This window comes from Ambystoma mexicanum, chromosome 8 (assembly GCF_040938575.1).
Source record: "Ambystoma mexicanum isolate Mex_15411 chromosome 8, UKY_AmexF1_1, whole genome shotgun sequence".
NCBI lineage: Eukaryota > Metazoa > Chordata > Amphibia > Caudata > Ambystomatidae > Ambystoma > Ambystoma mexicanum.
Genome location: NC_090929.1, coordinates 663,327,890 through 663,343,320, shown reverse-complemented (window position 1 = coordinate 663,343,320; position 15,431 = coordinate 663,327,890). Strand labels below are relative to the sequence as shown.

The 15,431-nt window shown below is 42.9% G+C and overlaps 1 protein-coding gene across 2 annotated transcripts in view; it reads left to right on the top strand.

Annotated features, from left to right (window-relative positions):
- Window positions 1-15,431, top strand: part of ZBTB48 (zinc finger and BTB domain containing 48) — a 478,630-nt gene that overhangs the window by 306,079 nt on the left and 157,120 nt on the right. For both annotated transcript variants that reach the window (XM_069610427.1, XM_069610428.1), the window contains one exon: window positions 13,417-13,581. In XM_069610427.1, the coding sequence (XP_069466528.1) occupies window positions 13,417-13,581 (165 nt within the window). The remainder of the gene's footprint in view (window positions 1-13,416; window positions 13,582-15,431) is intronic.

Below are 15,431 nucleotides of genomic sequence, written 5' to 3'. Positions count from 1 at the left end.
CCTTTATGTAGCCAGGTAGATTGTGCACTCTAAAGAGACAGAATAGGCACTACTTTTCATTTGTTACTAACACCTAACCAGTCTTCTTATCCTAAGGATTGTCTGAAACAGAACATTACATACATTAATTGAATCACAAGTCATCACATTGGACCACATCTGAGATGTTTTAGACTTGTTAGGCAACACGGATCCATACCAGTCTGTTCAGAGACCAACCGGATGGAATGGTTTAAAGGAGAATATATTTCAAATTGGGGACTTATCCAAATATCCCTCAGACTCCTGCATTAGCGTCCTAATTTAGTGTTCTATACATTTAGGGGCTTTACTTCTTTATTGACAAATGGATCAAAAGAGGGCATAACATAATTATTAATACTTTAACATTCACTCCTCTTTTATGTTTACATCATAATCCAAATGGGAATACAGAGTCTCACAATGTTCTACACACACAACCATAATGCTACTTGCATAGATGCCTCGTAACACATTAGTAAACAAGGGAATCACGTTGTGGCATTGACAAAAGTGATGTCATGCATGTCACCACGTGATGTCATGGATGCTCGTCACGACATTGCGTGATGACGTCTGCACGACCATAGTGACATATCCTACATTAAGCAGCCATCTTGTAGACCGTCCTGAGTGGTGGTCTATACTCGTGGGAAGAAACACAGACCTCTGTGCATTCAGGACCTTTATAGGTAAGACCCTGATTCAATCAACTCCTTGGGTCACCTATCAACTAATACCAACATACCATATCTTTAACTCTGGTCTATTCTTGTAAAGAAACGCACTGGAGGGGGATGACTGTGCTCCTGCTCTCTATATGGTAGAGGAGAGGCACAGAGGACCCCAGCCAAGATTCTCTATTATTGGTAAACGTGGAGAGCAATCGAGGCCTAGCTTCTCAGGAGGTGATGCGGGCTGGTTCTTAAGTACAGTGTAGTCCCTAAGCACCCACAAAGGAATGTCCACACACTGTATTAGTTAAAACAGTCTTTATATAAATAAGGTTTAATGTTATATGCACCATCATGATAATACACTTTGAGCTCTGACAATTCTAAAATGGTAAATATATACAGTTCTAGGTGGTACCACGATTACTCTGATTCCATTAAAATGCATCAACTGTACTCCATTCAATAGCATATGATTCAACACAGCAGAACAAGATCAACCATAGACTTAGACAAGTTAGACAATTGGCAGAATACTGGCCCCTACCACTAGGCACAGTTCCGTATGAGGATCTCCCCACCTGGGCAACCTGTAAATGAAGATGCACTACAAGCCCAGTCTGTATATTGTCTACTAGAGTCTTATCTTCTATAGTTCTGCAACCCAAATATACCTTTTGTTGTAGAGTTGTTCGTCAGGGAATTGACAGGCCCTTCTGGAGTGCGCTCCCTTTCAGGCAGGTGTTACGGGTTGTCGAACTTCCGAGACGAAGAAAAGGTCTAGGTTGTCGTTGAGGCAGCAGCTCCGGTCCTTGCGTTGCTCGTTGACGAGTGATGGAAAATGTCTTGCAACGGGGAAGGCGTGCGGTGCACCTCGACGACGATGGTTCATTGCCGCAAAGAGTTAGTCAAGAACTTTGGCCCAGCAATGGTGTTGAGTCGTCGGCGTCTGGCGTCAGCGAACGGGACGTGACCAAAGCTGGCTTCAGTAGCTTCATCAGCGTCTTTGAGGTCTTCGGGTGGCGGGAATCCCACTGGCGGATTCTCCTCGGTCGTAGGCGGTCTTGACTTTCTCCAGCAGGACGAAAGCGGTCGACGATGATGAACAAGGGTGTCCTTGGATCAAATGTTCTTAGGCAACGGGAGCACGGCGGCTCCGGTCATTGACGGCAGTCGTGGACGGCTGTCTGGTGCTTTTCTTCGTGATTCTGTGGTGGTCCTCGTCTTCGGTCGGCAGCCTTTCATTGGTCTGTCTACCAGGGAGCTATGGCAATGATCAGCTGGTGCACGATGGTCCCTCATAGCTCGGGGAGAGTTCTCCTTACCAGGTCCTCTCTTGGATCAGTTCTTGAAGACCCAGCAGCTTTCTATTTACAGTGAAGGGAACAGCGATTCACCTTCTTCCGTCTAGGCTTTGAGAGTAAGCATCAACTATCAACTTCAGCTTCTGAACGATTTCTAGCAGTGAGCGGCCCCCAGATATACCTCTTCATCTCCCATTCATTCTGCTGAGTCACACTCGGGCAACCAATCACTCAGAAGGGCATTCAGGCAGTCAGCCAATCGGGCGCACAGTGCATTCAAGCCATTCTTCTCCCATCCAGACACTCAAAACACAGAATGTGGATTCAGACAAGTACTCTGCCATTCGGCACTACACACTGCATTCATACCAGTTTCGGGCAGGGCTGTCCAAGTCATTGTGTCAAACACCAGATACTAGACACCCATAACGCAGAATGCATATTCATCAAACCCTCCATTCACCCAGGTCCCACCCCACGGGCGTACCCACAACATACGGTCGTTGGGAAGGCTCCAGCAAGTCTGGTCGCCACTTCCCCCACACTACCATATATGGAACTTCCACCCAACAGCCAGTCAGGGTGAAGGGACAGAGTCGGGGCTTCCCAGGATTTATGGAAAACCAAGGTAACAGGCAATGGAAGACATGGGGCCACTGGGGCCATCTTGTCTTCATCAGGGATCTACTGATTCCAATGACAGGGCCAGGGCATCCCAAAATGGAGGATGCGCAGGGCACCTGTCAATTCAGCATGGAGCTGCCACCAACCCGTACCCTGCTCTGTGGCCCAGTCTGTGGGTCGTACTCCCACCCATGGGTGCAATAAGGGTATCCTAAGGGTCTGGTCACCAAACCAAATGCAGGAAGAGCCGCACCGCCTGGAGTCCCACATGAACTCCTGCATGGAAAACAAGTCAGAGCATACATGATAAAGAAATGAAGGACAAGGATTCAGAGGCCCTGTCCCTCCAATGCATTTCCAGCATCACAATTCTGACCTAAGTGTTATTACCATGGGTTTATACAAGGATCGTATTTTCAAGATAAGAATCAACAATCCACTTGAGGAATTGTTTACAACACAACAGATAGTGTCACGGACAACAGAGACGAACTTGGGTAAGTCTCTTACCACCTGAAACATATCACAAATTTCCTTCCATGAACAATAGATTTGGAATAGAGTCATGTACCACTCTTGTTCTCAGATAATAAGGGATACCTACTACACCATATAGCGGAGAGGGCCATTTGTCCACTCAATGCAGACAAATTAGTTTCACTACCTACCAGCAGGGTGAGTGTCTTTTTCTTTGGAATGTTTTATTATTTATATCTTGACCACACACAATGTTACGTAAGGAATTATCTGTCTTCCAGAAAACTAGGAATTAGTTAGCATGGACGACATTCATACATTCCCATAAGATGTAATATGGAATGTTAATATATGAATTTTTCACTATAAATTTGTTGGAGCCTAAGAAATAGAGAATGTTTCCATAATTTTCCAACACACCAATTGATTGTCATTAGAGCTCAACTCTAAAGCTCAAGCCATGTCACTACCAAATTGTAATATTCATTTGGTAGAATGTTCTGTACATATTCCAATACTTTGACTAAAATCTGCATGACCATCAAGTGATGAAACTTTTTCTGCAAGAGTAATGAGCTTACATTTAATGTCCAAGTTAGTATGAGTTGAACCTGTAATTATTTTACATGACCATCAAGTGATTAAACTCTTCATATGAAAACAATGAGTTTACACTTAGGAATTTTTTGTATGATTATTTTGTAGAAAGAGTACCCCTGATGAAGAGAGATCATTCTCGAAATGCGTTCGGACACATTATAAAGACCTTTTTATACTTAATAACTACTGTTTTACAGTTGAGATATATACGTTATTTGAATTTTGTTGAATGTTTTCACGAATTACACATTTAATGTTTGGCTGAATTTCCTCAGGCTATGGTAGTGTGCTGGGAATGGGAGTTCCCTTATGTTTAGGAACTCTATCTTAATTTTCTAAACACTACAGTGTCCCCATAGATAATATTACAGCAGGTACAACAAACGACTCCTTACAATGCAATCACAGTGACTCAGATTATCAAACTACAGGCTCAGGCCTGTAGTTTTTCAGAGAATGAGTTATGGATCAAAAGAGGGTGTTCCTTATTGGACCACAGATTTAGTTTGGAGACAAAATATTTCAGGAAAAGCAGTAATGCCCCAGGAACCAGTTGCACTACACTGCACACGTATCCAAGCAGTACATTGCATCTGACATGCAGGAAGAATGTTTTGTTCCCAACCTCAAAGAACATCTTGATAATTTAATACTTAATTGTACCACATGTTCAAGGTACACTAGAGGTTGCACCCTTAGAACGTTGAAAGTAACATTGCCCCACCCCTCAGGGCCATTCCGACACCTCCACATTGACTATGTGGACATAGTTAGCAGGTGAAGTATCTCCTGTTACCCAATTGTTGTGCGCCGAGTCTCTCGTTGGCTTGAAGCAGCTCCCTTTGTCCATCCTGATGCCAAATTTGCAGCCAAATTTCTAGTATGGGACCTATTACCCTGGTCAGGAATATGTGATGTGCGCAGATCTGACCATGGGGCACACTTCTTTAATGAACTCTTCAAAGTACAACAGATCAAACACCCCTCTCCAGCAAAAGGAGGAGTTAAAGTGCAGAGAAAAGGATGAGTAACCTAGATAGTTCTTTAACTTAACTGAACGCACCCCTTTGGCCAGATAAACATGAACATATTTTCACAGCAATCAGGAACAGACACAGACGATGTTAAGAAGACTATATCTTATATCGTTTTTCTTTTTCTCTCTTTTCTTATGGTTGAATTTATAAAGTTGTTCTCATGGGGTGGGTCCAATAGCGCCAATAAAACTGCATATATGCCAGTGACTAGTAGTGTATCCGTAACCAAAATTAGAAGGGATGTTTCAAACCCAGGAGTCTATTTAGGTAGTGTTAAAGATGTGCATCACCCCAAAACTGACAATATATGCAAGTAGTGGGAAGAGGGAAGTCAAGCAACTCTTGTTATGTGTGTTCTTTAATCCCCCATGCAACAGGCACATTCAGACTGTTCATAACACAAGAATTGCCACCAGAAGTAATTCAATGTTTAGTTTGCCTAGCATTATGCCTGTTTCGAGAGTTGATTCAGGCATACCGGATCCAAGCACAAGGGGTAGATGCTGACACCCCCAGCATACACATATAACTACATAAAGAAAAAGAAGATGGCAGACACAGAGGGTTCAAAGAATCTTCTACTGAACTATCAATCAGTAGAGCAGAGCAGAGGAAAGATGACGCTGTCTTATGGTACCACCACTCTACAGATGAACTGATGAAGTAGGACAGGAACAGCTTCAGTGCAAAACAAGACATCAATTGCAGATGGAAGGGGCTGTTTATTATAGAAATGATTGGATTGAGGGGCTGATGGGCTGCAAAGGAGGAGGGATGGTTGGACTATCAAAGAGTGCAGTATTGAAAATAAATGAGACATGTTTTGCTGTTTGGAAAAGATGTGTTAAGAAATGGACGATTGAGCAGCATGCGAACACTACCAAAGTACTGAAACGCACACAATTCTCCTTGTGCTTCAGTTGTAACAGCAGCATGCTTGTGGGGGACTAACAATGTAACATGACCATCAATCTCCCAGACATCACAGGGGGAACGGCAGCCCTCATGGATGTATATTGGATTTGCGGGGGTTTGGCCTACACCCAACTGCCACCCCTGTGGAAGGGTTTGTGTTCCTTTGCAACTCTGCAGTCTCCCATGCTCTTTGTCTCAGACATCAGTCTCACCACAATCTGCGAGCACTCCAGGTCCAAACCAGTGCACCTCATGCATCAGCAGGCCCGCGCTCTCTGGGCTTGCCACATCAACGCAGCAACTATTCCTCCCAGGACTCCAGTGAGAGACTAAATGCTATTCCTGAAGAGTTTAGGCTGTTTAGTAAAGCTGAGACATTATTTTCCTCTGGTCTTGCTCCTGGTTTACAAGCAGCCGTGAATTTGATATGGCTCCAGATAACTAGTTAGGAGTTGATTCAACTGGAAAGTGAAACGGAAATCTGACTAAGCACCATTAGGGAGGAACTGAGAGCAATAAGATTGACCACCCTCCAAAACAGATATGTACTTGACTTGCTCACTGCCATGGAGGGTGGCGTCAGCTCAAAGATGGGTAGTTCCTGTTGTACTTACCTTTCAATGACGTAGATAACGGCACCCTAACGCAAGCTATTCACTCACTACAACCTTTGCGCAAGAGGATGGAGAAGGAGGGGTGGCACAGAGGAAGGTTGGTTTACGGCTATGTTTTCTTGGATAACGTAGTGGATGGGTAATACATTCAAATTGCTGATTCCTGTTCTTGTTGCTTATCCTTCTTTGCACCTGCCAGCTGGTTATGGGTTGCTGCAGAAAGGCGGTGGCCAAACAAATGCCTATGATGTCTCTTGCACCTAGAGGAGGTCACTCCCCTTTTGATACATGTACACACACACACACAGACACACGCAAATGGAATGGTGAGATAGATCATTGTAGGATTAGAATAGGGCACCCGATTGGTCCACCAGGAACATGTTCTGAACCCCCGACCCGGAGAGCTATTGGTAAGAATACGTTGACTGCACAGGGGTTGGGGGGTAGCTGTTTTGTGATATACCCCAGAGGAATATGCAGAACATGGAGGCAACCTACATAATGTTTGTAAGGTTTGGGTACCAAAGGATGGTTTTGACAAGATGAAAGAAGCAAGTAAGGTAGTTAATGAATTAACTAATTGAGTTTAGAAGGGAAATGTTAGGATGCAGGTGCAACCCCCCCTAAACGTGAAGGGAAGTACATGCTGAGGAAATTCTATTAGCATGAATATTTGTTTATTTTTAGTGTCAGTGTTTGTCATTTGTTGCAGCATTGCAGGCCAATTTCAAATTGGATTTAGTTTTGCCACATTCTAGCGATCACTAAGCAACCTAGTATGTGACGGAAAGATGGGCAGTAAATTATATTGTTACTTGTTTCCGTTAGCAGCAGGGCCTCTTGCCACGTTTGCCAGAGTCCTGCCATTTTGAAGTTGTAGATTTCTGCCATTCAGTGCACAAGGCTGCAGATCTGAGCCTCTGTCCTTCCATTTAATTACACTTTTTCCTGCTTCCGCCAGCGAGCGTTCAGCGTGCCAAGGTCCTTGGGGGAAGGGTGAGATGCAGCACACATTAGTTATTGTTGCAGGGCCTAGCTGTTCTCAGGAGCTTTGACTGAAATGTAGAATAACGGTTCGTGTTCTTGACGATAGATAGTAAAATAGTTGTGAAGGACATATTTTGGTGTGAACGAAGCCTGGAGTGGAGACATTGCCCAAGCGTCAAACTAGATTATCGTTATACTGCCCCCTGGAGAGTGTTGGGACAGCTGGGCCTACAATAGAATGGCTTGGTAACACAAATAAATGAGAAATTAATTTCCAAAGAGTGGCGCCTCAGTTATGTTTTATATGAAGCCACCTCGTTCCCAAGAGATAGCTAGGGATATGTGTGCCAGGGATATCAACACGTTTCAAAATGGAAGTTGCCAAATCTGTTGCAAAGTGTACTGCTACAAAACATGGGAACTGTCTGGATTACCAGATTGGCTGAGCTCATGGGAGAGGATGTTACTGTCTAATTTGCTGACTTCTCTGTTCATACTCACTACATGATTGGGTCGTATCGGTGGGACTGAACATCAGAAGTTACGTGAACTTGTTTTGACCAATGAGGGTATGCCTTTTGAGTAAATGTTACATGTATATCTTTAGCCAGTCTAGATGGAGTATTTTCTGCTGACTGCACAATTAGGTAATTTGTAGGAGGCTACACTTAGTTTGGTCATGGGTAATGTTCTAACCGATAGCGCATTAGGGTATAGTGGGCCTCATCACGAGTTGAGCAGTATCCTGACAGTATTACCGCCAAAATGCTGCCCGGGCTAATAGTGTTAACGCCACCCGGTACGGCACTATTAGCGCTGGATCAAGGGTTGGGCGGTAATGGGTATTCCCCATTCCCTAATGGGGCAATTTTGGTGCAATTAGCGAATTTACCCCCAGCTTATGCTGCCAGACTCATTTATATTTTTATATTGGTGGGAGCGAGTAGGGAACATAGGATTAACATGTACCTGATACTTGTAATGTATTCAGATTTTGTGGTTTTTGTCTTTAAATACTGTAACTCAGTGTGGATGGGTCGAGAGCGTTTTCAGTTCTAAGTCACTGACTGACCTGCCCAGCCTTAATTTGCTTGTATTAAAGCTGTTTTTCTTTGCAAATCGTACACTTCATTATTACTTCCTTGGATTGATTTTTCTGCTGGGGTTTTGGGCCTATCGTACACCCTGCTGGGGACCACATCCTCTGAATATCTATTTATGTGTACCATCTGCTTCTGGTTACAGCAGTCACTTGGGGAGTAGTTTTCTCTATGCATTACCTGTTTCTTCTTCTTCACAAAATCTGTGGGATTGAACCACCCAGAGAGTGTGTCCCTTAAGCTTGGAACTAATGACAAAGTAGGAAAGCTTCACAGATGAAGCACAACTGCCAAATAATGTCTGTGTCCAGATACTCGGTCACCGCACTTCAATCTAGAAAAGTGCCAGGGTGCATAATGATCATCTAGACAAGCATAGGATACATAGCATCAGGGGCTTTGCCAGACGGGGGCTGAGCAGGCTATAGCCAACAGTCTTTTGTTTGTGGCAGGAGTGCACAAATGAAGCTGGAAGCCAAACAAAAGAGAACTTATGTAGCAAGCAAGTGCCTGGCCACTAGCTGTACCTGTGACCAGTCAGGTTGTTGCAGAGAAAGTCTGACGGGTGAAGCCGGTGATGGAAATGTATCCGAGTTGGTGGAGCCGCGAAAAGGTGGCTCACCTTCAATGATTTTTTTCCTTGATATGCAAAAACCTCTGTTCTCATCCATGCAATGTCAAATGTTTCACAAGGATGCCAGAAAGGATATAAATAATGCATTTAAACAATGACAATCAAATGAAAATGTGGAGTTTTAAGCCTGTACTTGTATGTGATAGGATGTTTTTATAAAGTGCTTATTTTCAGTAAAAGTCATCATGGCTCTGTAGGACAGATATTGTTGCAGAAGAAGTCAGACTAAAGTATGACTGAGAACATGAGACCGTACATTTTCTAAATTAGGAAGTACCATCAAGAGAGGTATGTAGAACAGTTTTCAAATGTTTCATGAACAATAAGTTATGCTTCCTTAACAGTAGGATGGTGGGGGGCGTGGGGAATTATTCCAGAGTTGGGACGCGATAAGTTCAAAGGTCCAGATTCCCAAATTGGGTTTATTAAACTTGGGTGTGGCAAGGACAAAGGAATATCATAATTTGGGCGATCCACAAGACCAAAGTATATGTATTATTGGTAATGGTTTTGTCTGGTTTCCAAGAACAAGACACATGCTTTTGAAAATAGAGCCACTGTGTAACAGCCAACCTGTACAGTGAGTGCAATCCAGTATCTCTCCTGAAATGTCCTTATTGATCCATGATCATATTTCCTAAACCCCAGTAATAGCCTGGCAGACACATTTTACACTAGCTATAATCTAGACCGTTTTTTTGTGCATAGGTCAAGATGGAGACATTTTCCAATGTCCAGACGAGATTAAACAAATGCATTCATAATAGTGACTTTGTGATTGAAAGAGAAGTACTGCAGCAGTCTCTTAAAATGTCTTAGTTGGAAGAAACAGGATTTGGAGACTGTTTATCAAAGGCAGATCAGAGTCAAATGTAATGCTAAGATGTTCTCATGCAGAATGGGACACTGAACAAATGAGCTACTCCAGAAAATGCTGTTCCCAGCTTGAGAATCATCATTAATGGTGGCGACTTCAGTTTTGGAAGGATTAATTTTGAAGGCAGATGGCATCCATCCAATCTTGAAGTGCCTCTGAGCAGTTCTTAAAACAGTTCTTAAGAATGGCGGAAGAGGGGGTGTCTGTTAACAGACAGCTTTATAAATAGCTGTCTAGCATCCGCCTAGCCATATCTTCAGATAATGTTGGCTAGTGGCACCATATAAATATTGAAAACCAAAAGGGAAAGCGATAATACCGGAGGGATGCCACAATATGACATTTTCTTATTGGAAATTATTACTAGTTTTTACAGTTTGCAAACGATTTGACCGGAGTAATTTAATCTAATATGAAAATTGACTCCTGGTGCATGATTGATCAAGATGAGCCAGCAGGTTATAAAGGTCAACATTATTAAACGCTGTTGACAAAATAAGTGCCTCGGCCTCACCTCTCTGCAACTCCTATTTTAGTTTGTCAAGCATGCTCGTAGTGATCATCTCTGTGCCGAAGTGACGACTGAAGCTGGCTTGACACAGGTCTTGTATTTGAAGGCCAATGGATTGACATTAGGGTAACACTATTCGTTCTAGTTGCTTTGCCAGAAATGGAATCTGGGAAATTGGTCTACAATTATTCAGATCACATGGATCTGGAGTAGGCGTTTAAGGAAAGGGCGGATCACAGCTTCTTTACATGCATTGGATAGCCTAACTGTTGATAACAAAAGGTTGACTAGATGATGAATCTGAGTTCTAACAAGACATGATGGATTTGGTGATTTTAGGAAGAAGAAAATCCCTGGCTGAACCCAAACATTTTGCATTATTAATTTGGCTGCTAGCTTATCTCGTGTTATTAGATTTAAAGGTCCTAGGATGGTAGAACTGCTATGCTGAATCACATCATTGTTAGTATCTTCAATCCGGTGAGTAGCGTGCAAGGCCAAATTCCCTCTGATACTATTGATTGTTTAAAAAAAATGTACAGCAAGCAAATGCACTGATTTTGTTCTTGAGAAGCAATAGGTGTAGAGGTCATAGCCGATGGATTGCCTAATTCATCAACAATGAGAACCATCAATATTTGTGGTCTGTTCCAATCTATGGTGAAAGCAATGTTTTTATGCATTATAAATGTAAAGTTTATATTGGCAAAACAGAGTCTTTTTTATATGGACATAATTAGTCTGAGCTGTATTGACTTCATGCATAAACCCTTTTTTATCAACAGCTCTGTTAGCTTTTAATTATTTGGGGGCTTTAGTGGAGCTAGTTTGTCCATAAGGTTCAAGATATTGCCATCCAGCTGGTATCAGAGGATGCCGTAATCTGTGCAGAACTAGTCTGTTTACGACCTGAAACAGAATGTTTGGAGAGAGTGATGTTTTTCCGAGAGTGTCTACGAGTTTGGTCTTCTAACACTTTCAGACTTTGTTGGTGCATTAGTATGAATGGAATAGGAAGTGCATAGTGATCGGACCAGGAAACTGCACCCAAATCACCTCAAGAGACTTGAATATAAAACATGGCCCAAAGTGTATCCTGCATAGGAACTGAGACCAAAGTCCCAAATCCTTCAAACCTTCCAAAATATAAATGATGCATCTGGATTAGATACACGATCATACCAGAAATTGAAATCACCCATAATCAATACTTTATTTGCAAGCATAATGGCTACTGCTGCCTTGCTAATAGCATCGACATAGCCCCCTTTAAAAATAGGGGGCTGATATACAAGTAGCAAATGAAGACTGCAATACAAATACAAAATTAGTAAAAAGTGCGCTATATTGTCACTTAACAGCTGCTTAGGCTATCAATTCAATTTCAGATACAGGTTAGGAATTGCATCTAAACACATCTTAGTGGTTGTTTCGGACATTACTTCAATTAATGCACCAGCAATTAATAGCTGTCCCCCTCTATCTTAATTTTTTACATTAAACTCCTTTTGCTTCCATGGGTAAAGGAGGAATATGAGGAACATCTGATTTGAGAATGGTTTAGATTTTCAATAAATAAATATGCTTCAAATTAATTCGATATTACCACCAGTCTGTTTCAGGAATTGAAGTTTAACGTTTGTGTCCTAAGTCGACATGCATTTTACAAAGATTGGTTAGACTAACGGCCTCATCACAAGTTTGGTGGTAACCCTTAAATGCGGCGATAACACTATTACTGCCGCATTTAAGGGTCTGGCAAATCACGGGTTTGACTGCAATATGCACCGGGAAAAATCCAATTTTTCGGGCGCAATTCCCGCAGCGCTAATCATGGTGAAAATTCCTCATTGGAACCAATGGACCCAATGGGGAATTACCATTACCGCCAAACATGTGATCCGGTGTTAATGGCGTGTTCGGCGTTAATGCTATTAGCCCGGGCCGGGATACCGCCCAACTCATGATGAGGCCCTAAGTGTCCTTACGAGCGCAGTGGCTTTGGATCGTTTTTGCCGGGTCTTTTCTTTTTTTTTTTTTTTTTATTTATTTTATTTTAAACCTTACACAGGAACATCCATACATTGATATATTTGGTAAAGAGGTACCATTTAGTTTAATTCCGAAGTGGTCATGATTTTTTAGCATGGATGACGCGAAATGGCCCACCTTGCTCTCACACTGGTTACTGTTAAAATTTTGAAAGTGTCAGAAGCCTGTCCGATATGAAGCTGCCAGCCGCCTTCATATCAAGATGTTCTTTAGCATCGCATGCTTTTTTATAGCCAGCCACACTGTGCATGCTCTTTATTATAAGGAGCAGGATCCTCCCTCTGGAATGGCCTCCCTGACCCTCTCAGACTTGTGCCTGATCTCCTGAAGTTCTGGAAGCTGCTCAAGACCCTCCTTTTCTTGTCTTCCTTCCCTCTCCCCCTCTCCTACTAATCTTCCAATCTTCCCCCTCTGGCACATTTTGACTGGCTGACTGGTGCCCTTGCCCAGTCTAGCCCGTACCTAGTTCTCCCTAACCCCCCTCCCCAAACACGCGTATGCCCTACCAGGCTCCCTCCCACTGTACTAGCCTGAGGGGCTTGCACCCCTGCTGAGCCTGATCCAGCCCTGTTCTCTCACTTAGCAGGTTGACCCTCATTCCCTGTTTTGCCCGAGCACTTGTCCACTTGGCCTCCCCGTAGCACTCGCCGAGCCCAGGGGCTCCCCAATCCCCCCCCCACCTGCATGCTCTCCACTCTTCCTTTCCCATCTTACCATTAACGCATAACGCTCTGTCCGGCCTGGTCCCCCCCACCCCCGACCCGCCACACTCCCCTGCACTTCTTGTTACTGTAATTGCACGATCCGAATGACACAAGGCCTATTATGATTGTTTTTTGTTTCTTTAGTTTTTCTTCATCCCAGACCACTTCCCCCCCCTTCTTTTTGTCCTGTGGCGCCTTGAAACACCATTTGTTGTATAGGCGCATTATAAAGCCCTGATAAATAAATAAAATAAATGAGATTCTATTGATTTTCTTTTACAGCGAGCCTAGATAAGCACAACCGAACCCACACTGGGGAACGTCCCTTCAGCTGTGAGTTCTGTAATCAGAAGTTTACAGAGAAGGGTCCTCTTGTACGACATGTCGCTAGCAGACACCAGGAAGGGAGGCCCCACACATGTCAGATCTGCGGGAAAAGCTTCAAAGGTAATGTGCAGTGAGATATCTATATTGATCCTCTTACTAATTTGGATTGTATAGTAAACATAATTGTTACAACTCTTTTAATGTCTTGAATGCCCAGATACCTGTTTCGCTATTGAGCAAATGGGTTAGATCTGCCTTGTATTGTCTTGTTATTTGTCGCCATGTTTGAAGTGAATCATGTTGGTGATTTAGTTGCTTCTCTCTTCATTAAAATCTGAGAACCATTGACCCCTTAGAATGGAATTCTTCCTATGCTTGACTGAGTTTTATTTGTCCAACGTGTTCTACATCAGAATTGTTCGTAATCCTTTTCATTGCTTGTTTTTTCAATTTTGATGAGTTTTGATTGTACTAGATGTGCCATTCTCTTATTGATTATTTTTACAGCTTTATTATTGGGATGCCTTCTTTTTTCAGAGAGATGTACATTCGAAGATCTAGAGGCAAAGGGAAGTGTTTCAGGTGTGCCTGCTGCTCATTTAAGGATGCTGTTTATGCAGTTACTCACTTCATGTGTTGAGTTAGTTGGGGTCTTGTTTTTTTGGATTCTAGTTGGCTGTGACACTATCTGCAAAGGAGAAGGATCCCTGGGATAGGAGTTCTCATGTGTGGCAATAATCCTGGTTTTACCGAGATTGAATGCATGATGGGAGTGCCTGTGGGTTCACTATCCGTGTTCTTATTTGAATGCTGTCGCCTGGGAAGCACATGTTAATGCTATTCCCTGTTAAGGTTTGCTTTCCTTAATAGGTTCCTTGGCCTCCAATAACCCATGGAGCATTGACATCCTACCTACATTCTCTCGAAAGGGCCCAACAAAAGGCCTTGACATCCTGAAAATTAATAAGTCGATCTCCCGAATAGGATTCTGCTTGACTTTTGTCTCGGGAGGATAGCTCAGGGGCAACACGCTCACCTTGTAAGCAAGACAACGCGGAGCAACATAGGTTCAATCCCTGGTCCGTGCTTAGAAACCTCGGGGTATTAGGTGCGTTACAAATACCCAATCACAATTACTGTCAAGGCCAAAATAGTGTTTTGCGTGCTCGTTCTCATAACATATTGAATGTTGTCACTAGGTTAGGGTCAATACATCTGTCATGGTGAGATGCTTGAATCATCCTATTCCATAATAAGTGACAAGAGCCTACCTAGTAATTACCACCCGATTTCCCTTTTGGACACAACATTCAATATGTTTGAGAAACCTCTATACTGGATGGATTGTGAGTAATATCATTATACTCTCAGGAAGGTTTCATGAAGGGGGTAAGCACAACCGAGGACTATGGAGAGTTTACATTTTTCAAACTCTTTATTGCTAAGTATGTGCTTCTAAAAAAAAAAAAGGCATTTGACTCTGTGGACAGAGAAAATTGATTATCCTCTTAAGATGCTCACTGTATTCTTGCTATGTAAATATTAAGATGGATTTCCAGAATCATCCCTGTGTGATGGATTGTGGAACGCCAACCTGTTATGGTGAACAGAAAAGACACTGAAGTCTAGCCAAACCTAATTCAGGTAGGTACCATAGTGACAAGGATTGGACTCTGGAGGAGTGTACGAGTTGTCTAGGGCTGCAGTGAGATGCACACAGTTCCAATAACTCCAGTTAAACAGGTAAGTGCGAAAATGTACAATAATCTATTAGGCATTTAAAATGGAACCTCTTGGTTAGCATTGTCATGCAAATACTATAAAATACCACTCTTGTGAGCAGATAGTGTCATGATGCACACCCAGCCCACCCTGGATGGGGCATCCAGTCCACGTCCATCAGCCCCGGGAGCAAGCATCATGTCACCTTGAAAAAACCCAGCAACCCCTGCTAGGGGCTGTCTGGGTTC